The sequence below is a fragment of the Pelophylax lessonae genome, assembly GCF_965119305.1.
Source record: "Pelophylax lessonae genome assembly, chromosome: 1".
Taxonomy (NCBI): domain Eukaryota; kingdom Metazoa; phylum Chordata; class Amphibia; order Anura; family Ranidae; genus Pelophylax; species Pelophylax lessonae.
Window position 1 is genome coordinate 417,166,398 of NC_138768.1, and position 23,298 is coordinate 417,189,695.

At 42.9% G+C, this 23,298-nt stretch overlaps 1 protein-coding gene across 1 annotated transcript in view; it reads left to right on the plus strand.

Moving 5' to 3' along the window:
* The window catches only part of LOC309545023 (prostaglandin reductase 1-like), a 71,264-nt gene that overhangs the window by 21,579 nt on the left and 26,387 nt on the right, over positions 1-23,298 (plus strand). Inside the window, exons 5-7 of the mRNA XM_082244126.1 lie at positions 8,223-8,340; positions 10,978-11,133; positions 12,430-12,535. Coding sequence (XP_082100252.1) covers positions 8,223-8,340; positions 10,978-11,133; positions 12,430-12,535 — 380 coding nt within the window. The remainder of the gene's footprint in view (positions 1-8,222; positions 8,341-10,977; positions 11,134-12,429; positions 12,536-23,298) is intronic.

Genomic DNA, 23,298 nt, shown 5'->3' on the forward strand with positions numbered 1-23,298 from the left:
AGAACCAGGGGGCTTGCAAAGGGGTCTGCTCAGGAAGGGGGACCACTCCAGTGAGGTCAGTGGACAGAAGGTCAGCTCACACAGTTAGTAGTAAAGGGGATGCCAAGTAGAACCCTGAAGAGTAATCTACCAAGTAATTCACTTTTCAAATACTTCACTTCAGTGGCAAGGTGAAGCAGCGGCCCTGCCGCATTCAACATAGCTGGAAGTCCTCACGTTTGTGCATAGTTTACTAAGTTGTTGTATCCCACTCATCCCTTCTCCTATCCCATCATAAAATAAAACAACAAAAAACAAATCCCCTGGACTGCTTACTGGCTGAGCCAAGAATCTAAGGTCTTAGGAATTCACGAGTTGTTGCTATGGGCAACCCAGAGGAATCCGCTTTAACCACTTAAGCCCCAGCCCTATTTCGGACTTTTTGTTTACAAGTTAAAACCAGTATTTTTTCCTAGAAAACTACTTAGAACCCCCAAACATTATATATATTTTTTTAGCAAAGACTCTGGAGAATAAAATGTCGGTCATTGCAAAATTTTTTGTCACGCGGTATTTGCGCAGCGGTCTTTAAAACGCCATTTTTTTGGAAAAAAATTGAAAAATCACATTTCACTGCATTTAAAAAATACTAAACAGTAAAGTTAGCCCATTTTTTTGTATATTGTGAAAGATGATGTCACGCCAAGTAAATAGATACCCAACATGTTACGGTTTAAAATTGCGCCCCCCCCCCCCCCCCCCGTGGGATGGCGACAAACTACGGTCAATAGAGATCTCAATCTGCGACGCTTTAAATTTATTTAACAGGTTACCAGTTTAGAGGTAGAGTATAGCTCTTTTTTTTTAATTATTGCCAATGCTCTAGCGATTGCGGTGATACCTCACATGTGGGGTTTGAACAGCGATTTCATTCGCAGCTCGACTTGCGTATACGTTTTCTTTTTGTGCACGAGCTAACGGTGACGGGGGCGGCTAGACAATAGACCCCTCCACTACACTTCCCTGTATGCAAAACGCCAAAAACGGCATTTTTGCATACAGCCGTTTTTCAAATTTGCCGCCTTTTGCAGCAGAGTAACCCGGAAGTGACGTCATGGACGCCGCCTCCGGGTTACGTCATCGGAGACCCGATCGATGCCGTTTCCGGCATTCATCGGGACTCCATCCAGCCGGCGGACGTGCCGGCTGGGTGCTCGGGGCTTCCGGTGGGACGGGAGCCCCGAGCAAAGCCACGGAAGGCGGCGGGAGGGGGGGGGACGTCCCCTCCCGCCCCTCCGGGTAACGATCGAGCGGCTCCCGAGCCGCATCGGTCGTTACCGACGGAAAGCCGACCGTCGGCTTCAAACCACGGTACCGGGATGATGCCTCTAACTAGAGGCATCATCCCGGTATAACCTCGCAAAGTGTGCCGACGTACCGGTATGTTAGAATGCGGTAAGTGGTTAAGCAGCTCCCAAGGGAGTAGTGCTACATTTGGAAGACCATATTTTACTGACAGACTCTTATAGGACCACATTTTGAGATTTCAACGTACCATTTGAAAGCTCAAAATGGCCTGTCATGTATGTTTGCAACACGGCAGGGGCCTGAGGTGTGTGAGCTGCTGTGTAGTGGGAGTAGTCTGATTGTTGTTGCAACATAAGGCTAGGTGGATTTTGGAGCTGGAAGGGACAAGGCTAGGTGGATTTTGGAGCTGGAAGGGACTAAGCCACCTGGCCTCAGTGATCGTTTGAGTTTCTCCCCATTCTTCTCTTGAGTAATTTTGTAAAAGAAAACAGAGGGATGGAAGGGGAAGAGAGAGAGGGGAGGAAAAAAGTGTGGTATGTATGTGTACATCAAGGCTAAACCGTCGGTATGGTGATGGCTCCCAATTGTCCTATACAGGAGCGTAACTGCAGGGGTTGCAATTGCAACCGGGCCCCATGCTCCAGGGGGCCTGTGCGGCTCCCCTGTACACCCCCCCCCCCCACACTGTGCTCCCTTCCCTCTCCTGCCGGCCGCTGCAGGGGATGTGTCACAATAGAGAACCAGGAAGGGGTCGGTAAATATGTAATTTACCAGCTCCTTCCTTTTCTGAATGGACAAAGTCATAGTCGGTGACATTGTAAAAAAATAAGATAATACAATTAAAGTACCAAAAAATATAATCCCACCTTCCGCATTTGCTCTCCCTCCCTGACCCTGTAGTCTGGACCAAATACAATATAAAAAAGATTTCTGATGTAACTTCAGATCTCTCCTTCCCCTCCTTCGAACACCTCATTACTAATTCCAATGTTCCCTCGTCCCATTTGTTTAGGTATCTTCAATTCTCTCATGCCTTCAGGGCCCAGTTCCCCTCTGGGAGATTGCAGGTGGTACAGCCGGATCTGGAACAAGTTCTCAGATACGACTGCTGGGAGCGGGCTCGGGTCTCCTCTCCGGAGCTCTCTGGCCTGCTTGCTCAGTGGGCTTGGGATGTTCCGGATTTGGACTCGGAGGACTGCGTAAATATGTGGGAGCTTCCCTTCAATATCCTTGTTTCCCATTAGAGACAGACTTATCCAATACAAGATAGCCCACAGGGCATACCTTACCCCGTATCGTCTCCATAAGATTCACGCCTCCCATCCCCCGGACTGCTGGAGGTGTGGTCGGGAACAGGGTGATTTTATCCACGTTTTTTGGTCCTGCCCGGATCTCTCCACATACTGGTCGTCAGTGCTCCTGGTAATTGAAGCCATCTCGCAGGTCACGATTGATCCGTCCCCCAGACTCTGCCTTTTGGGTCTGCTGGATGACCTGGTGCCGAGAGTGGCTGAACGGACCCTTTTGGGCCTGTTGCTTTTTTATGCCAGGAAAAACATTGTGCTTCATTGGAAGCAGGGGGCTCCCCGACAGTGATATAATAGAAGAGGTTGGTGAACTCTGTGATACCACTTTACCAGGACACTTACGCTCATAGAGGTTGCCCAAAAAACATGATAGGGTTTGGGCCAAGTGGCTATCTGCTCCCTCCACCGCTATGAGTGACTAGTGCAAAGCCCATCTCCCTGCCCTGACTCCTTGAGTGGGACCTAAATCTGTGTGCGTTATTGTATTGCTAGGCCTCTGGGGCTCCTTGGGCAGTGCCCGTCACTCCCCTGGGTCGTTTGCCCTTATTCTCATGCTTCTGTTTTTCCGATTGCCTCATTAAATGTTCTGTTCCGACCCCTGCGTGGGTGACGTATTATCATTTCTGTACTGTGCGACTGCTGCAATGTGAACCACGTGCACATGTTTTGTTTTTTTGTTGTTGTGTTTAAAACCAATAAAAAGATTAAAAAAAAATACCAAAAAATAAAAACTGACACCAGTGGGTGAACTTCCAGGATTGCAAAAGGTCACACTTGCGACTGGGCTCTGGCATTCCAGCATCGTGAGTAGGCCCCAAGATGGCAGGAAGGGAGCCCACTGCAGACCTTATTAAAGGGTTCTGCAATGAGAGTAAAGGACCCCAGGCTTGAAGGGAAGGGCCCCAGGCTTGAAAGGAAGGGCCCCGTCCAGGAGTCCGCAGGGCACTTCATGGTTCCTTGCACCGGGGCCCTAAAGGTTCTAGTTACGCCTCTGGTTTTATTTATATTTATATATATATATATATAATTATACACGTGTATCTATAATAGATGTGGGAGGCCTACCTCCCTATAAAAGGCCTACCTCCTAATTCAGGGAAATTTATTTTGGATATTAATGAGAAATATAGATTGTAAATACGTATGATATTATTTCCCCGTCGCCAATTGCATACTATAATTAACTGCCTAGGACATGTATGAAAGGAATAAATAGGTATAAGATAAGCACTGGATATTACCTTTTTCATCCCCTTTTTTTTTTTTTTTCTTTTCCCTTCCTTGTGTGTATATGTATATTTACATTTTATATACTTATATATTTGTGTATTTGTGTGTTGTTTAAACCCAATAAAGACTTATTAAAAAAAAAAATAGATGTGGGAGGCATGAGTTCCATGGGAAGGATTGTTTAAAAAAAAATTTTATTGGCTGTCCAGAGATGGGGGACATCTAGTGGGGAAGTAAGGAAATTTCTTCTCGCTCATTGGATTATTTCCTTCCCATTATCCCCTGTGTCCTTTATACCGACAATGCCGAAATTAAAGCGGAAGTTTCGGGCACAAAATCAATGTTTTTTTTTTTTGTGCCCATCCGCTAGTTCTGCATCACCTGAAAAGGAATTGGATAGTTAGGTTTTTTTTTTTTTTTTTAAACTCACCTTGTAATTGAAGATCGTAAATACTCACCTCAGGGTACTTCCTCCCTCAGCGCCGCTGTCACTTCCTGTCTTGCGATGATTCCTGGGAGCTGAACGTCATCGCTCCCAGGAATCAATGTGACGGCACCGGCCCCGCTCGTCACTTCCGGAAGTGACGAGCGGGGCCGGTGCAGGCGCATTCTGGGAGAAGAAGACGCGGAAGAAGACGCAGAAGAGGACCGCGCCGGCTTCAGCTGCCCACAAGAGAGATGGAAACGCTGTGGAAGAAATTTTATAAGTAAGTATTTCTTCTAAAAGGTAAGTGCGAACCGGGACAGATCAGAGGCTAGCCATTGTGGAATGTACTAGCCCTGACTGTCCCGGGGGTATGTTTGTTAAAAAATGACTTCTGTGCCCGGAACTCCGCTTTAAGATGTCCCCTGTGCATGACGTCCTCACACCGTACGTCATGACGTCCTTAAGCAATGCGCATTGGGTGGCCATTTTGATGGTCATTTATGATATATACTGTAGAAAAACCATGCCACGTTTATTTGTTTGCCTTTAAAGCAGCCGGGGTCAGGCTCGTTTGTCCAGCTGCCTACTGGTGACACATTGGACAAGGACTATCTTTTGCTGAAGATACAAATTCATCACTCTGAATAGTGGAGCTGTGAAGTATATGGATAGGTGATAGAAACCACTCGGGTGCTCAGATGTCCTCTTGTTCACCAATTAACAGCATACCAAACGAATGAGCGATCTGACCACTCCAAAATTCCTTCTGAATCTTTTATTAATACATGACCATGAGTAAAAGCAAAATTGGCTAATGTGTTGGCTAAAATTAAATAGACAAAAAAGAAAAAATGAAGACACACATTCCCAACAATATTTGCACGATTCCCCCTTCGACACAGACCGTGCTGCCAGGGGAATCCCTTCTACCAAGCAATGGTCTGCTCCCGGCAGGGGAGGGGGGCGAGCAGCAGAAGCCGCCCCTGCCGGGAGCAGACAGTGATTATTGCTAGTGGCTTTAGTAGCCGTTCGCGACAATCGTAAGAGAATCCAGCAGGCTGGTCGTAACCCAAGTTGATTGATCGATGAACTTGGTACATTCAGCCTGCTCATTAACAGTTTGAATCTCAGGCAGGTTCAGCTGTTCTGTTTGCCACTCGGTAACCAGCTATTAAAATCGTTATATGGACTATGGAGTTGCTGTCTCATTCCATTTATTTGTTCCAGTTTAGCAGGAACCGTGTATAGCCGGCCTTGGGGTCTTTTTTGGCCCACCTCTCCCTTTGATTATTTGCATAATGGTTCACAGAATACAAAATGTCAACAAGACTAGGCATTCTCCAAATGGCCAAGGAATTGGGGGCGCATAAATGACACCAGAGATTCTGTGTATGAGAGCAGCAGAGTACTACGCTGGCTCTAGCATGTGGTGTAAAGAGAATTTACGAAATGTGCAGTATAAAGCAGCGATCTTCTCCTTTTTAATACACCTAGACGTTTTTAGAAAATTCAAAATGGTCTGTGCCTGTAGTTCCTGTTTTATGGCAGCAGATGGCATCATTATAATTTTTGTGCGCTTTGCATTGTTCTGCTATGATAAATAAACTTGCATCCGTATAGTACTGTCTTTTCGGGTCTCTGGATGGCACTGGATCTAATAAATTAGTATCATGGGGATTATTTTTCTTTAATTATAGTTTTAATATAGTTTATTTTAAATGAGCACACATTCTAAGTTATTATTGCAGTACTGTTTGTTTAATTTTATATCATTTTGTGCTATTCACAAAAATGTTGTTTTTCATATTCTGATTAATCTAATAATTAGTTAAAATTAAATTTGTAGATTAACCTTTAGGAGTCCTGCATTTAAGCCTCATCCAGCCTCCTTGCATATCTGTTGAAATAAGACTTCAACCACACAGGGAGTGCATTGTTTTCAATTAGTTGGTTTGCTCATAGACTTGCATTGTGAGACGGGTGGTAAAGCTCAACCGTTGTTTAGAATTGTAACACAGTAAGCAGAATCCCACCATGTAATTAACCACTTCCATACCGGGCCATTTCTGGCACTCTGCTCTAACATGTAAAAATCATAATTTTTTTTGCTCGAAAACTACTCAGAACCCCCAAACATTATATATATATATATATATATTTATTTTTTTTAACAGAAACCCTAGGGAAGAAAACGGCGGTCATTGCAACTTTTTATGTCACACAGTATTTGCACACAAATTTTTCAAACGCGTTTTTTTTTTTTCAAGTTTTATGAATAAACAAAAAAAAAAACACTAAAGTTAGCCCAAATTTTTTGTATAATGTTAAAGATGCTAAGCCGAGTAAATAGCTATCTAATACAAAAGATAAACATCCAATCAATCTATTCCTGCACCATCACCCTAAAATGCATAGCCAAAAATTTGTGAACTGTAAAAAACAGAGGGCTATATGTTATCGGTGCTGGACCAACCGCTATGAGAGACATATACCAATCAAAAATGTATGTAAAATATATTTTATTCAGAATAATCCTAATAAAATACTATACAACAGTAGTACAGTAAACAATATACATAAATACACACAGAGACAAAAGACATGTGTGGACCTCTTGTTAACACCCTACCCACACCCAGCCCCACAAAGGTACATAAAGAAATGCCCTATAGTGGCGCAAGGTAAGGGTGTCCAATGCATTTCGCCTACTCAGCTTCTTCAGGGAAGGGTAGGTGTAGAAACAAGTAAATATGATATACTTTCCTATGTATTTACTGACGCTAGCTACTGAAGCATAAGGATTTAAAATAGTCCATGTTGATTGAGAGAGTGAAGTTCCAATTAAACAGATGCAGCTGTGTGTGCTGTATAAACTGTGTGTAGCCCCAGCTACAGCAGGACGGATACTTCCCGTCTTGTTCCATAACACAATAGAGTTGGACTGAGCTCTGCTCAGTCGTTCACAGGAACTTTTGCATTCTATGCACTATACAGGGCTCCCTCTGATTGGCTGAGGTGGAGTGGTGGGCAGATGACCTCATGATCTCCACCTCAGCCATTCAGAAGAAGCTTTGTATTCATTCATATATTACAAAGCTTCCTGTGAATGGCTAAACAGTGCAACAGAGACACTGTGGGGAAGATTGAACAAAGCTGGAGTGTGCATATTCTGGTGCAGTTCTGCATAGAAGCCAATCAGTTTCCAGGTTTTATTGTCAAAACTTAATTGAACAAGCTGAAGTTAGTAGCTGATTGGCTACCATGCACAGCTGCATCATATTATGTGTGTAAAAGCTGAGATCACCTCTGTATACAGTTCCTTTTTAACAGAAACTGTGGAATCTCTTTATTAATTTGCTCATCTCAGAAACATGCAGACTTGAAGTGATTTGTAAAGTTTTGTGGGGTGTGTTTTGTTAAAAAAGAAAAAAAAATGCTATACTTGCCTCCTCTGTGCAGTTGGTTTTGTACAGGGCCGCCTGCATCCTCCTCTTCTTGGGTCCCTCTTCGCTGCTCCTGGCCCCTCCCTCTTGTCGAGCTTGCTATGGGGATCACCCAAACCGAGCTGCAGCTCCGTGTCCATTCAGACATTCAGTTCGGCCCTGCCCACTCTCTCTCCTGATTGGCTAACTGAAGTTGATTGACAGCAGCAGGGGCCAATGGCACCTCTGCTGGGACTCAGCCAATCAGGAGGGAGTGTCCCGGATGTCTGAGGGACTCAGGGACATCTCCGGATAGAGATGGAGCTCAGGTAAGTATTAGGGGGTGCTGGGGGGCATTGAAAGCATTAAGATAAAAAACCTTCTGTCTTTAACAACCAATGCACATTTGTCTGATATATTGGTGTCAGTGTAATAAAATAGTTGTAGTTGAATTCTTATTGACTCCTATGGTTAATAGTAAATTACAGCACTGTGTGATTTAACAAAAGCCACCACAACTGTGATTTTAATGTGCTTTCATTTAAACAGTCTGACAGCATACTTTGGCTTGTTGGATATCTGCAGTCCCAAGGAAGGAGACGTGGTTCTTGTTAACAGTGCTGCTGGTGCTGTGGGTTCTATAGTGGGACAGATTGCAAAGATCAAAGTAAGTTACCTTTTAAAGTTCTGATTCCCTTTTAATCCCCCCCTCCTCCAAACAGAAAGCTCGTATGACTTTAGATGAAGCTTGCCTAAAGAAACATGTGTTCTGTCATTGCTCACTTTCCTTTGAACATGCTACTTGCCTGGCTCTCTTGCAGGTCACATGGCTTCCATTCTTTGAGGCACTAGCCCCAAAGAAGTATTCTGCAAAGGAAATCAGAACTTGTAATTGGCAAACTTATTGCAGATCTGTGGTTCAGAGGCCACAGGAATACTATGGAAGCCAGGCAATTGGTGTTTTCAGAAGGTCAGTTGTGGAAACTTTACAGATTTCTTTTAGGAAGCAACTCAAAACAAAGATAGAATTGGCATAAATGTGCTAATGTGCTATAGGTACATTGCCCAAATTCTAAACTCAGAAGGGCAACCCAGTTTATTTAGAATCCTACAATACAATATTGATAGATTTTCAGTGTGGTTCTGCCTGTACTGTAACCACTTGTCAAGGAATTCAATAGTATGCAACTTCGGACTAATTCTTTATTGTGTGTGGGCAAGGCTGCCGAGGGCTCAGGGATACACAGGGGCTGGAATCTAATTTTTAGGGTCATTCAGCAAAAGAAGATATTGGTCCTTCCAGACGACTAGACCATGGACTCTACTCCCAGACTGCCAAGCTCATGAGTATTTATGGGTTGTTCGCCCACCTTCTGGGCCTTGCCTCCCCAGGGATTGATGGGAACTCCATAAAAAATATTTGGGCTGCAGCCTCTGTTCCTCCACCCTCTAAGTTCTGAACTATCCAGTGAGTTCTAAAAGCCAGGGGAGATAAAGCCACAGCCTTTGAAGCACTGCACAGTCTAAAAACAAAATAACCCCCTGCTTCTGTGCTTGGCCTGCGCAGTCCCAACACAAGACAAGGCAACTTTGCCTTGTATACAGTCAGCTCAGTTCACAACTATGCTTTGCCTAGCACCTACCTAGGAGGGTGCTACACTGTGCATATGACACATCCCAGGATGAAAATGACACTGGTCAGGTAGGCTGTTTCCCCTGAAACTAAATGTTACAAAAATGACATGTTTAGGGTCTAGTCACACCAGGCGCATTAGGACTGTGCTTGGCCTGCGCAGTCCCAACACAAGACAAGGCAGCTTTTCCTTGTATACAGTCGGCTCAGTTCACAACACTGTGATGCGGGTGGTGTGCACTGAAAAAAGTACAGCACAGCATGCTACAATATATGCTCCACTACATTGCACCGCTCTGAAGCCAATAGCACTGCAAGAAATGTCACGATGACATTTCAGTAAAGTTCAAGGAAAAAAAGGTTGTTGTGTTTCCAGCACATTAGCACTGCAGCATTCTCACTGCACACCGGCGGCTACATTCTACACTACTGATGTGAAAGAGCCTTAAAGTGTCACAGCTATGAAAGTAAGGTCCCTTTCACACTGACGAACCGATCGGGTCTGCCTGTCAGTTTTTCAGGCAGACCCGATCGGACCCATCCGTTGCTCTCTTTGAAGCAGTGGATGTCAGAGGACATGTGTCCAATGACACCTGCCGGCATCCGATCCTATCCTGTCCGCTAAAAACAGACGGCTAGGGATCCATGGGACTGTAGACTGCAATGTTTATCATTTAAACAAATTTAAATATTTAAAAATACCGTCTTCAAATAATTTAAACAAGACAACTCAATAATAAATACACCACTCATAGATGGATAAAAATTGGCCGTGGCACCTTTATTGGTTTTTTTAAATATTGTAAACAAACTTTATTAATCATCAGATAAATAAGAATAAATAGGAATAAATATCAATATAATAAATAATCCATAAATAATAATAAATTAAATTCCAGCAAACACAAATCACTCAGTCATAGAACTCGAGTGATGACCAGTCAAAATATATATTTCTTTCAAATAAGTCCCCCCTTGATACAAGGGTGACGGACCACATAACGGTGCCACGACATGGATGGGGGGGGTGGGGAGCTCGCCAAGCCGCTCAGAGACACTGAGGAGACTGAAGCCGCGCAGCTCTTTATATAGGCCTATGCCCATGACGTAGCCGCACGTGGCTCACGTGTTTCCCGCCCGGCTGCTGCGTGACTTTCCCGCCTAGCTTGAATGGAAGTTAGCCAATCCGAGCGCCTCCCACCTGAAAACCTTATTCAAAATGCCGCTGCTTAAGGCAACAAGCGGCCATTATACTAAAACGCTCGGAACTGCCCTAATCTAAATACTAGTGACAGCAGCCACATTCCCATGGCGTTAGGCATTTATTATGCCCAACTAACATTCCCCATCCATCTGGTGGATCTGACAGGCAGTTTGTTTCCATCTGACAGCCCCATAGAAAACAGCGGGTTGTGTCCGTGTCCACTCTGCATCAGTGGAGTGGACAAGGACCTGTCACCCGCCACCTTAGCAGGGATCAGCTGAGAGATCCCCCTGCTGAGCGGGTGGATCCTGTGGCAGACTCAACCAGTGTGAAAAGGGCCTTAAAAGTATCTATGTACAATTGCAGTCAGTCCCAAATCAAAAACGCACAGTGCAGAGAACCATGACATGAAATGAATAAAAAAAGGTAAAACATGATTTATTTATTTATTTTTTTTGTCTCATCAGGGCTGTAAAGTGGTCGGATCTGCAGGCTCAGATGAAAAAGTTACGTATTTAAAGGAAATCGGTTTTGATGAAGCTTTCAACTATAAGGCAGTGGACTCTTTGGCGGAAGCACTGAAGGCAGCATCTCCAGAGGGCTATGACTGTTACTTTGAGAATGTAAGTTAGCTTCAGCTTTTTATGTTTCGTAATAAATAATTGGAAAAAATACTTTTTTTTTTTTTGCTTTTTAAATTTAAAAAAATGTGCAGCAAACAACCTTTAAGACCTGCTTTGGGTTACTAAATGTTTGCATTACGTAATTCTCCTCTTGGAGAACTTTACATGTCTTAACATGTACAAATTTGCACAGTCATGATGCAAGCAACAATGTACCCTTTTATCTCCGGTGTTTGCAAATGTGAATGAGTTTTATCACTGTGTTCGTTCTACATTTCTTGGGAACGTGGAGATTCCAGGAGCAGGACCAAATATGGAAGCAGCAGATCTCAGATCTCAGTTGTATTTATGGAAGTCGGTCTAAAGGCAGACTCTGTAAAACTAAAGGACACTTGGACATGTTGCCTGAAGCATAAACCTATTTTATCTTTATATTTTCAAACCCATGGTAGAAATGTTACATAGTTTGTGAGGTTGAAAAAAGACATCAGTCCATCCAGTTCAACCTATGATGTGTGTGTGTTTGCTGTTAACCGTACATTGTATACCCCTGTATGTTGTGGTCTCTAAGGTGCCCATCTAATAGTTTTTTGAAACTATCGATGCTCCCTGCTGATACGACTGTTTGCGAAAGAGAATTCCACATCCTCACTGCTCTGACAGTGAAGAACCCCCTACGTATTTTAAGGTTAAACCGCCTTTCCTCTAGTTTTAGTGAGTGGCCACGTGTCTTATTGTATTCCCTTTCTCTGAATAGTTTGTTCCTTATGCTAGGGTCGCCAGTACAGTATTTGTACATTGATATCATATCCCCCCTCAAGAATAATCTCTTTATTTCTGGACTGAATCCCCTTTTTTATACATCCCAGTATTCTGTTGGCTTTGCTTGAAGCGGCTTGGCATTGCATGCCACTGCCAAGCCTGTTGTCTACCAGTACCCCCAGGTCCTTTTCCATGTTAGATTCACCCAGAGGTCCCCCCCCCCCCCTAGTGAGTAGCTTGCTTTGTTGTTTCTGGCACCCAAGTGCATTACTTTACATTTTTCAACATTAAACCTCATCTGCCATGTAGTTGCCCACCCCATTATTTTGTTCAGGTCCGCTTGTAAGGTTTCCACATCCTGCATAGAAGATATTGGCATGCTTAGTTTAGTATCATCCACAAATACTGAGACTGAAATGTGGTATCCGAGGCCTTGTGGCTCCCAGTTTTTTGTTCCTTTGTTCCTGTAGAATATCCTTTCCTGTATTCATTTTCTGCAGTATTGGAATGTAACTGATCATTTCTCTGCTTTAGGTTGGAGGAAAATTTGCAGATGCTGCCTTGCAACAAATGAAAGATTTTGGGAGAATTGCTGTATGTGGTAACATCTCTACGTACAACGACGCAGTGCCTCCTTCAGGTACATGAATAATTTTTTCCAGGTTTACAGAGAAATGTAACCAAACCTATAAAGAGTATCTGTTTTATAAATATGTTCACACAACATTCATATAGGATTGAAATATAAGTACTGCTAAAACAGGAGTGTCCAAACTAAGGCCCTCCAGCTGTTGTGGAACTAGGCATCCCATGAGGCATTGTAATTCTCTGATATTCAGGCATAACTAGGCATGATGGGAATTGTAGTTCCTGAACTGCTGGAGGGCCATAGTTTGGACACCCCTGGTCTAAAAGAATCTAGTTCGAAAAATGTGTGATTTCGTTTTTGATTGGCTGCAGGTACTATGATGAGATCTCGCTCTATTGCATGAATGTTTTTTAAATTTATATACTGAGAAGTCTACTGCTGCGGGTGTGTGAACTTCCAAGGCTGGGCAGGAACAAGGACAACTTCAAAGTAGGCATAACTATAAAAGGGGATCTTATTGTTGACATCTCCAAGAGCTATAAGAGGCTAGTGGTTGTCCCTGCCCACCATACACTACCTCCAAATGACATTTTACTTTGAGTAGATTCATTTATCAAGTAAAAATAAAGGTAAATATCAGTTGACAAAGGTAGGACATTTAAAAAATACAACGACTAAAATCTCATATAGTTAAAGTGTTAAAGTGATGTTAAAGGTTCAGATTTCTCTTTAAAAAATAACAAATGCATTATTCTTGCTGCTCTGTGCAATGGTTTTGCACAGAGCTGCCCCAATCCTCCTCTTCACAGGTCCCCCGCTGGTGCTCCTGGCTCCCCTGCAAAACCTCCAAACCCCTGCCAGTGTACCGCTTGCTACCTGTGTGGGCTTGATCGTTCAGCCCTATCCCCAACTCCTTAAAGCGGAGTTCCGGCCAAATTGTTTTTTTTTTAGCTGAAAATACCCCTACAATAGTCAGGGCTAGTGCATTACATTAGGATATCCTGTAAACTGTCCCCTATTTTTTGTTTGTGCAGCATGAATTACTTACTTTGTGAAGTTCTTGCACAGCGTGGCCATCTGCGGTGTGGGCAGCTGAAGCCGCAGTGGCCCTCTTCCAGGATTTCGCGAGTCCCAGAATGATACCCTTGTCACTTCCGGGGAAGGCGCGTCATCCCACAGCTGGTTCCGCGTCATTGCACATGCCCAGAAGCTGTTCTCGATCCATCGGCAGAGAATGACGTGCCTGAACCAGGAGTGACGAGGGACACCGGTGCAGGCGCATTGACTCTTGGGATTCATGACACTTATCTCCCAGGAGTCAATGCAAAGCAGGAAATCACGCCCGTGGCCACATAAGGAGGAAGTGGGAGGAAGTGAAGTTATTTTCCATTAAAAATAAGGTAAGGGAACGTAAAAAAAAAATAAAAAATAGCCAAAATCGAATTTTGAAAGTGATATAGGTATGCATGATGTGAAGTTTAAGATGTGGCCGGAACTCGGCTTTAATCGCTGGAGTTGATTGACAGCCAGCAGGAGCCAATGGCTCTCACTGAATTCTAAATATATTGTGCACTGCACTGGACCTAGATTGGCTCAGGTAAGTATTTAGGACGGGCAGCTGCACCTAAAAGGTTTTTTTCCTTAATGTAGAGGATGCATTAAGGTAAAAAGCTTTTAGAACCACTTTGATCTAATTTTAGAAGTCCTATTCAAGCTTTAAATAGTTTTTGGGCCAACAAATGGCTCCATCAAACAGTTTTTTTTACTGAACAATGCACCTGCTGGGGGAGCTTTTCAAACTGTATGTAGCTTCAGCTACATATAGTATACAGTGCTGTGTTCTGTTTGTGGGGCAGGGACTTCCTGTGCTGTTCCCGGAACAAAATAGATTCAGGCTGAGTGCTGCTCAGCCATTCACAGGATGCTTTGTATTTTATGAATAAATACAAGGCTTCCTGTGATTGGCTGAGGTGGAGAGATGGGTGGATGATGTCATGATCTCCTCAGCCAATCACAGGAAGCCCTATATAGGGTTTGTAAACTTTATTTAAAAAAATACAGCGTGACAACCTTATTGTTGAATCACATTTACATTGTTTCATTTGTATCTCAAAAGGAGTGAACTTTGATCTGCACATGACTTCAGTTAAAGCCTAAGGCAGGCCATACATTAAGTGTGTCTATGGGAATGTTGGACCATTCTTCCAGAAGTGCATTTGTGAGGTCAGGCACTGATGTGGATAAGAAGGCAAGGTCCATAAAGACATGGAGGAGCAGGTTTGAAATGGAGAAACTTGAATGGTCTGACCCCAACCCGATAGAACACCTTTGGGAAAAATTAGACCACAGACTGCAAGCCAGGCCTTCTCATTAACATTAGAACCTGACCTCACAAATGCGCTTCTGGAAGAATGGTCAAACATTCCCATAGACACACTCCTAAACCTTGTGGACAGCCTTCCCAGAAGAGTTGAAGCTGTTATAGCTGCAAAGGGAGGTCCAACTCCATATTGAACCCTACGGACTATGACTGGGATGCCTATACAGTTCTTTTGCGTGTAATGGCAGGTGTCCCAATCCTTTTGGTAATGTTTGTATATGTGTATGTATTTCTTCTTCTGAAATAAGTTGTTATTATGAAATATATAGAATGAAATATATAGATTGCTTTGGCTACAGGAGATATTCTATTTAAAAACCTATCTAAACCCAAGTTATCAGGTCTCACCTTGATCTTGTCCTGGCTGGAGGAACCGCTATTTTTTTTTTAACTTGTGGAACAGATGTAATTAACCAGTTGCTGACCGCCTCCTGTATATTTACTGCAGCAGGCTGGCTCCTACAGGCAAAACGACGTAGGTATACGCCACTCGTCTGAAGGCAGCAAGGGGGTGAGCGCGCACCACCAGTGGCGCGCTCCCGCCCCCCAATCACTAACGGGGAAGCCGATGCGGGTGTCAGGCGGCTCCAATTGCTGCCTGACACCCGCAATCGCTCCCCGCTGAGGGAGAAGGATGGTCGGCTCTTGTAAACACAGCCGACCATCCTTCTCAATGGGATGATCACAGAGCTCATGTGATCCTGCTATATAGAATCGCATTTCTCTATGGTTATTTCAGAAGCCCAACCGTACAGTTAGAATCACTTCCCTAGGGTCACATTTAACCCCTTGATCACCTATACTGTTAACCCCTTCCCTGACAGTGTCATTATTACAGTAACAATGCATATTTTTAGCACTGATTACTGTAGTAATGTCACTGGTACCCCCGAAAGTGTCAAAAATGTCAGTTAGGGGTCCGATCTGTCCGGCGCAATGTCGCAGTCCCACAAAAAAATCGCAGATCGCCCACATTAGTAGTAAAAAAAAAAAAAAAAAAACATTAAAAATTACATAAATCTTTCCTGTGGTTAGTAGACACGATAACTTTTGCGCAAACCAATCAAAATACGCTTATTGCGATATTTTTGGTAAAAAAAAAAAAAAAAATGTAGCAGAAAACAAATTGGCCTAAAATTAGATTTTTGAGAATGTCATAGCAGAATGTGAAAAATTTTGTTTTTTTGTTTTTTTCAAAATTGTCGCTCTCTTTTTGTTTATAGCGCAAAAAATAAAAATCGCATCAAATACCACTAAAAGAAAGCTCTATTTGTGGGAAAAAAAGGACGTCCAGTCCGTTTGGTTACAGCGTCGCACGACCGCGCAATTTCAGTTAACCACTTAAGCCCCGGAGGATTTGGCTGCTAAAGGACCAGACCCCTTTTTTCAACTTGGCACTTTGTGACTTTAACTGAAAATTGCTCGGTCATGCAATGCTGTACCTAAACGAAATTTACGTCCTTTTTTTCCCACAAACAGAGCTTTCTTTTGGTGGCATTTGATCACCTCTGCGCTTTTTATTTTTTGCGATATTAATAAAAAAAGAGCGAAAATTTTGCAAAAAAATGACATTTTCAACTTTGTCTTTTAAAAAATATCCAATATACTCAATTTATGTCATTTTTTTTGGCCAAAATATATTTAGCTACATGTCTTTGACAAAAAAAAAAATCAATGAGCGTATTTTTATTGGTTTGCGCAAAAGTTATAGCGTCTACAAACTATGGTGTAAATACTGAAATTTACGAAGCTTTAATTTCTGACTGCCTATCTCATTTCATGAAGTGCTAAAATGGCGGGGCAGTACAAAACCCCCCCAAACTACCACTTTTTGGAAAGTAGACATCCTAAGGAATGTTCTGAGAGGCATGTTGAGCTCATTGAATATTTTATTTTTTTGTCACAGGTGTTTGAAAAATGACTAAAAAAATTTTTTTTTTTTTTTTTTTACACAAAGTTGTCATTGAAATGATATATTGCTCACACATGCCATGGGTATATGTGTAATTACACCCCAAAATATATTCTGCTGCTTCTCCTGAGTACAGGGATACCACATATGTGAGACTTTTTGGGAGCGTAGCTGTGTACGGGAGCCGGAAAACAAATCACCACCATCAGAATTTCAAAGGGCGTACATTTTTCATTGCATTTTCTCACTACCTATAACGGTTTAGGAGGCCCTGAAATGTCAAGATACCACAAAACCCCCCCAAATGACCCCATTTTGGAAAGTAGACACCCCAAGCTGTTTGCTGAGAGGCATGGTGAGTCCATGGAATATTTTATATTTTGCCACAAGTTTCGGGAAAATTACAATTTTTTTTTTTAATTTTTTTTTTTTACACAACGTTGTCACTAAAAGATAAATTTCTCACACATGACATGGGTATATGTGGAATGACACCCCAAAATACATTCTGCCGCTTCTCCTGAGTATGGGGATGCCCCATGTGTGAGACTTTTTGGGAGCCTAGCTGTGTACAGGACCGCGAAAACCAATCAACACTCTCAGGTTTTTTAATGGCGTAAATTGTTCATGTCACCTCTGCACTACCTGTCGCAGTTTCGGAGGCCCTAAAATTCCAAGATAGCACAAAACCCCCCCAAATGACCCCATTTTGGAAAGTACACACCCCAAGCTATTTGCTGAGAGGCATGGTGAGTCCATGGAATATTTTATATTTTGCCACAAGTTCCGGGAAATATATATATATATATATATATATATATATATATATTTTTTTTTTTACACAAAGCTGTCAGTAAATGATATATTGCTCACACATGCCATGGGTATATGTGAAATGACACCCCAAAATACATTCTTCTGCTTCTCCTGAGTACAGGGATACCCCATGTGTGAGACTTTTTTGCAGTCTAGCCGAGTACAGGACCCCGAAAACCAACCTCCACTTTCAGGCTTTCCAAAGGCGTAAATTGTTGATTTCACTCCTGACTACCTATCACAGTTTCGGAGGCCCTAAAATTCCAAGATAGCACAAAACCCCCCCCAAATGACCCCATTTTGGAAAGTAGACACCCCAAGCTGTTTGCTGAGAGGCATGGTGAGTCCATGGAATATTTTATATTTTGCCACAAGTTCCGGGAAATATATATATATATATATATATTTTTTTTTTTTTTTACACAAAGCTGTCAGTAAATGATATATTGCTCACACATGCCATGGGTATATGTGAAATGACACCCCAAAATACATTCTGCTGCTTCTCCTGAGTACAGGGATACCCCATGTGTGAGACTTTTTTGCAGTCTAGCCGAGTACAGGACCCCGAAAACCAACCTCCACTTTCAGGCTTTCCAAGGACGTAAATTGTTGATTTCACTCCTGACTACCTATCACAGTTTCGGAGGCCCTAAAATTCCAAGATAGCACAAAACCCCCCCAAATGACCCCATTTTGGAAAGTAGACACCCTGAGCTATTTGCAGAGAGGCATGTTGAGTGTTTTGCAGATCTCACTTTTTGTCACAAAGTTTTGGAATTTGAAAAAAGAGGAAAAAAAATGCATTTTCCTGTTTTTTCTTCATTTTCCAAAAAAAATGAGAGCTGCAAAATACTCACCATGCCTCTCAGCAAATAGATTGGAGTGTCTACTTTGCAAAATTGGGTCATTTGGGGGGGTTTTGTGCCATCTTGGCCTTTTATGGACTTCAAAAGTGTGATAGGTAGTAAGGAGTGAGATCAACAATTTACGCCCTTAGAAAGCCAGAAGGTGCAGATTGGTTTTCCGGGTCCTGTACGCGGCTAGACTGGCAAAAAGTCTCACACATGGGGTATCCCTGTACTCAGGAGAAGCAGCAGAATGTATTTTGGGGTGTCATTTCACATATACCCATGGCATGCGTGAGCATTATATCATTTACTGACAACTTTGTGTTAAAAAAAAAAAAAAAAAATGATTTTCCCGAAACTTGTGGCAAAATATAAACTATTCTATGGACTCACCATGCTTCTCAGCCAATAGCTTGGAGTGTCTACTTTGCAAAATGGGGTCATTTGGGGGGGTTTTGTGCTATCTTGAAATTTCAGGGCCTCTGAAACTGTGACGGGTAGTCAGGGGTAAAATCAGCAATTTACGCCATTAGAAAACCTGAAGATGTGGATTGGTTTTCGGGGGCGCGTACACAGCTACGCTGCCAAAAAGTCTCACACATGGGGTATCCCTGTACTCAGGAGAAGCAGCAGAATGTATTTTGGGGTGTCATTTCACATATACACATGGCATGTGTGAGCAATATATCATTTAGTGACAACTTTCTGTAAAAAAACAACAAAAAAAAAAGAAATAATAATTTTCCCGACACTTGTAGCAAAATATAAAATATTCCATGGACTCACCATGCCTTTCAGCAAATAGCTTTGGGTGTCTACTTTTCAAAAAGGGGTCATTTGGGGGGTGTTTGAACTGTCCCGGCATTTTATGCTCAATCTTATCCACACATCACCCACTCTTCTAACCACTTGAAAACCAAGCCTTTTCTGTGCCTTTTTGTTTACATGAAAAAATATTTTTTTTTTACTAGAAAATTACTTTGAACCCCCAAACATTATATATTTCTTTAAAGCAGAGGCCCTATAGAATAAAATGGGGGATGTTGCAAATTTTTTTGTCACACGGTATTTGCGCACAGATTTTCCAAACGCAATTTTTGCGAAAAAAATACATTTTTTTTAAATTTATTGCACAAATACACTATATAATTCCAATTTTTTTGGTAAAATTTAAAAGATGATCTTATGCCGAGTTCATAGACACCTGACATGACATGCTTTAAAAATTGCGCACGCCTGCGCAGCGGCAACAACGTACGTACATTTTTAAAAACTTTAAAAGTCTCTACAGGTTACCACTTTAGACTTACATTACAGAGGAGGTCTACTGCAAAAATTACTGCACTCGATCTGGCGATCGCGGCGATACCTCACATGCATGCTGAAATTGCGGTTTACATATGACACTAGACCAACGCTTGCGTGTGCCATTGCGCGCAAGCGCGGGGGGAAAGGGGGGGGCTCAATTTTTTTTTTTTTTTTTTTTTGCTTTTTTATGTTATTTTGACACCTTTCCTTTAATTTTTTTTTTTTAAATCATTTTTATTGTTATCACAGTGAATTTAGATATCCCCTATGATAGCAATCGGTAGTGACAGGTACTCTTTTTTAAAAAAATTGGGGTCTTTTATACTCTAGATCTCTCCTCTGACCTTAATGTATCTGACCACGCCAAAATTGGTGTGATAAAATACTTTCCCAATTTCCCAATGGCCCTGTTTATTTCTGGCGAAAAAGAAGTCATGAAATGCTCGTAGCCTCCGGCATCTTAGGCCATAGAGATGATTGGAGCCATTCTAATCTTCAATTAGCTCTATGGTTAGATAACTGAACCACCGGCTGCACTCTCGGGTTAACCGGTGGGACAGGAGAGCCCGAGAAAAACCACGGAAGGCTGCGGAAGGCGGCGGTGGAGGGGGGGGGAGACCCCTCCCACTGCATGTAAAAGCAGTCTAGCGGCCAATTACCTGCTAGGATTGCTTTTACATGTAAGTCGACCGCTGGCTGTAAAAAACGATACCAAGATGATGCCTAAATCTGCAGGCATCATCCTGGTACAACCACTCAAAGTCCAGCAACGTACGAGTACATTGCTGGTCCTTGTTTGGCATATAGGTTTTTTTTTTTCATGCAGCCTGTGGGCTGAACGGAAAAAAAGAGAACCTATCAGAAATCAGCACAGGAATAATGCGTAGTATTACTCATCATTAATCGCCCAAACAACCACCCACTGAATTTAATGATGGGTATACACGGCACTATCCACGTATACCAAAATAGGATTTTAACTGCAGTGCTGAAATCAGAAAATCACCACAGCTGCTATCAGCAAAGGTATCCATATATGCTGAGCGCAAACACTGTTTGTGTCAGAATATATAAAATCAATGCGTGGTAGCCGACGAGTACCTGCAAGAGAAACAGGTCACACAAGAATGAAAAAACAAACAAAGTACATTAAAAAAAGTACATTAGGAAGAGTAGGACATATAAAATGACTGACACAACAAAAGTTTTTGGATTCTCATCATTAACCGCCCAAACAACCACCCACTGAATTTAATGATGGGTATACACGGCACTATCCACGTATACCAAAATAAGATTTTAACTGCAGTGCTGAAATCAGAAAATCACCACAGCTGCTATCAGCAAAGGTATCCATATATGCTGAGCGCAAACGCTGTTTGTGTCAGAATATATAAAATCAATGCGTGGTAGCCGACAATTACCTGCAAGAGAAACAGGTCACAAAAGAATGAAAAAACAAACAAAGTACATTAAAAAAAAGTACATTAGGAAGAGTAGGACATATAAAATGACTGACACAACAAAAGTTTTTGGATTCTCATCATTAACCGCCCAAACAACCACCCACTGAATTTAATGATGGGTATACACGGCGCTATCCACGTATACCAAAATAAGATTTAAACTGCAGTGCTGAAATCAGAAAATCACCACAGCTGCTATCAGCAAAGGTATCCATATATGCTGAGCGCAAACACTGTTTGTGTCAGAATATATAAAATCAATGCGTGGTAGCCGACAATTACCTGCAAGAGAAACAGGTCACAAAAGAATGAAAAAACAAACAAAGGACATTGAAAAAAGTATAGTAGGAAGGAGTAGAAGGACATATAAAATTACTGACACCACAACAGTTTTTGGATCCTTTTATTTTACTTTCTAACTGTTCCTTTATTTCTTGATTTGGGAGGGAGTGCGATCTTCTGCGATCTTCTCTTCCAGCTTGGGTCTCTCAAAATGTCGATGGACATCCAACATCCTTCGAGACCCTGTGTTTGTGTGCCCTACACTGTGTCGTGCTGTACCCTACACTAATACTCCACTAGTGTATGGTAGCGCTCAAAACATTCCCCGATGCAGAGACCAGGTTGGTCAGGACATTTGGGACAATAATAACGGGTGTCACTCCTAAATCTGCGCCTGCTACAGACACGACATCGTCTTTGGGGTCGTATTTGGGTAGGGGTACTCGGGAGGGCATAAGGAAAATGCCTCTCATGCAGCCGGCTCACTGCATCTGGAAGGGGAAGTTGGGCAGGCATGCCTCCTGGGTACAGGTAGGCAAGGATGACCGCTTCCTGGAATTCCCGGAAGGGTCCAGTTCGTCCTGACACCCTGTATAGGACAAAGGCGTTCAGCATAGCCAATTGGAAAAGGTAAACAGACACTTTTTTGTACCAGCGTCTGGCTTTACGGGCAACTAAATACGGCGCCAAAAGCTGGTCGTTAAGGTCCACCCCTCCCATGTTAAGGTTATATTCGTGGACACAGAGGGGTTTCTCCATAACGCCAGTTGCCGTAGGGATTTGGACTGTCGTGTCTGCGTGAAGGGAGGACAGAACATAAACATCCCGTATATCCTTCCACTTCACCGCAAGCAATTTGTCCGTTTTCAAGCAGGCTCTCGCCCCCCGACTAAGACGGGAATTTACAAGCCGTTGGGGGAAGCCCCGGCGATTAGGTCGCACGGTGCCACATGCGCCAATTTGTAAATCAAGCAGGTGACTAAATAGTGGCACGCTTGTGTAAAAATTGTCCACGTACAAATGGTACCCCTTTCCGGATAAGGGTGACACCAAGTCCCAAACAATCTTACCGCTGCTCCCTATGTAGTCTGGGCAGTTCGGGGGCTCCACAGTGCTATCTTTTCCCTCATAGACACGGAAATTAACTGTATAGCCTGTGGCCCTGTCACAGAGCTTATACAACTTGACCCCGTATCTGGCACGCTTGCTGGGGAGGTACTGTTTGATAGCAAGACGGCCAGTAAATTTAATCAGGGACTCGTCAATGCAGACAACTTGTTCGGGGGTAAACAAGGCTGCAAACCGCTGATTGAAGTGGTCTATGAGGGGCCGAATTTTGTGGAGCCGATCGTATGCAGGGTCTCCCCGAGGACGACAGATTTCATTGTCGCTGAAATGCATGAATCGCAGAATTTGCTCGTATCTCCCCCTGGACATGGAGGCAGAGTACATGCGCATATGGTGAGCTGGGCTAGTGGACCAATATAGCCGCAATTCACTTTGTTTAGTTATGCCCATGTGGAGGGAAAGGCCCAGAAAGATCTTAAATTCGGAAACCGTTATAGGATTCCAGCCGAATCGTCTGGCAAGGTGCGAATTTGGGTTGGCGGCGATAAATTGTTGAGCATATAAATTTGATTGATCCACAATAGATCTGAAAAGATCTTCCGTGAAGAACAGCTCAAAAAAGTTCAGGGGCGTAAAACCAGCTGTCTCCACGTGGATTCCAGGTTGGGCGGTGAATGGGGGAAGTACTGGCGCTGTAGAATCAGTGGGTTGCCAATTGGGATATGCCAGCG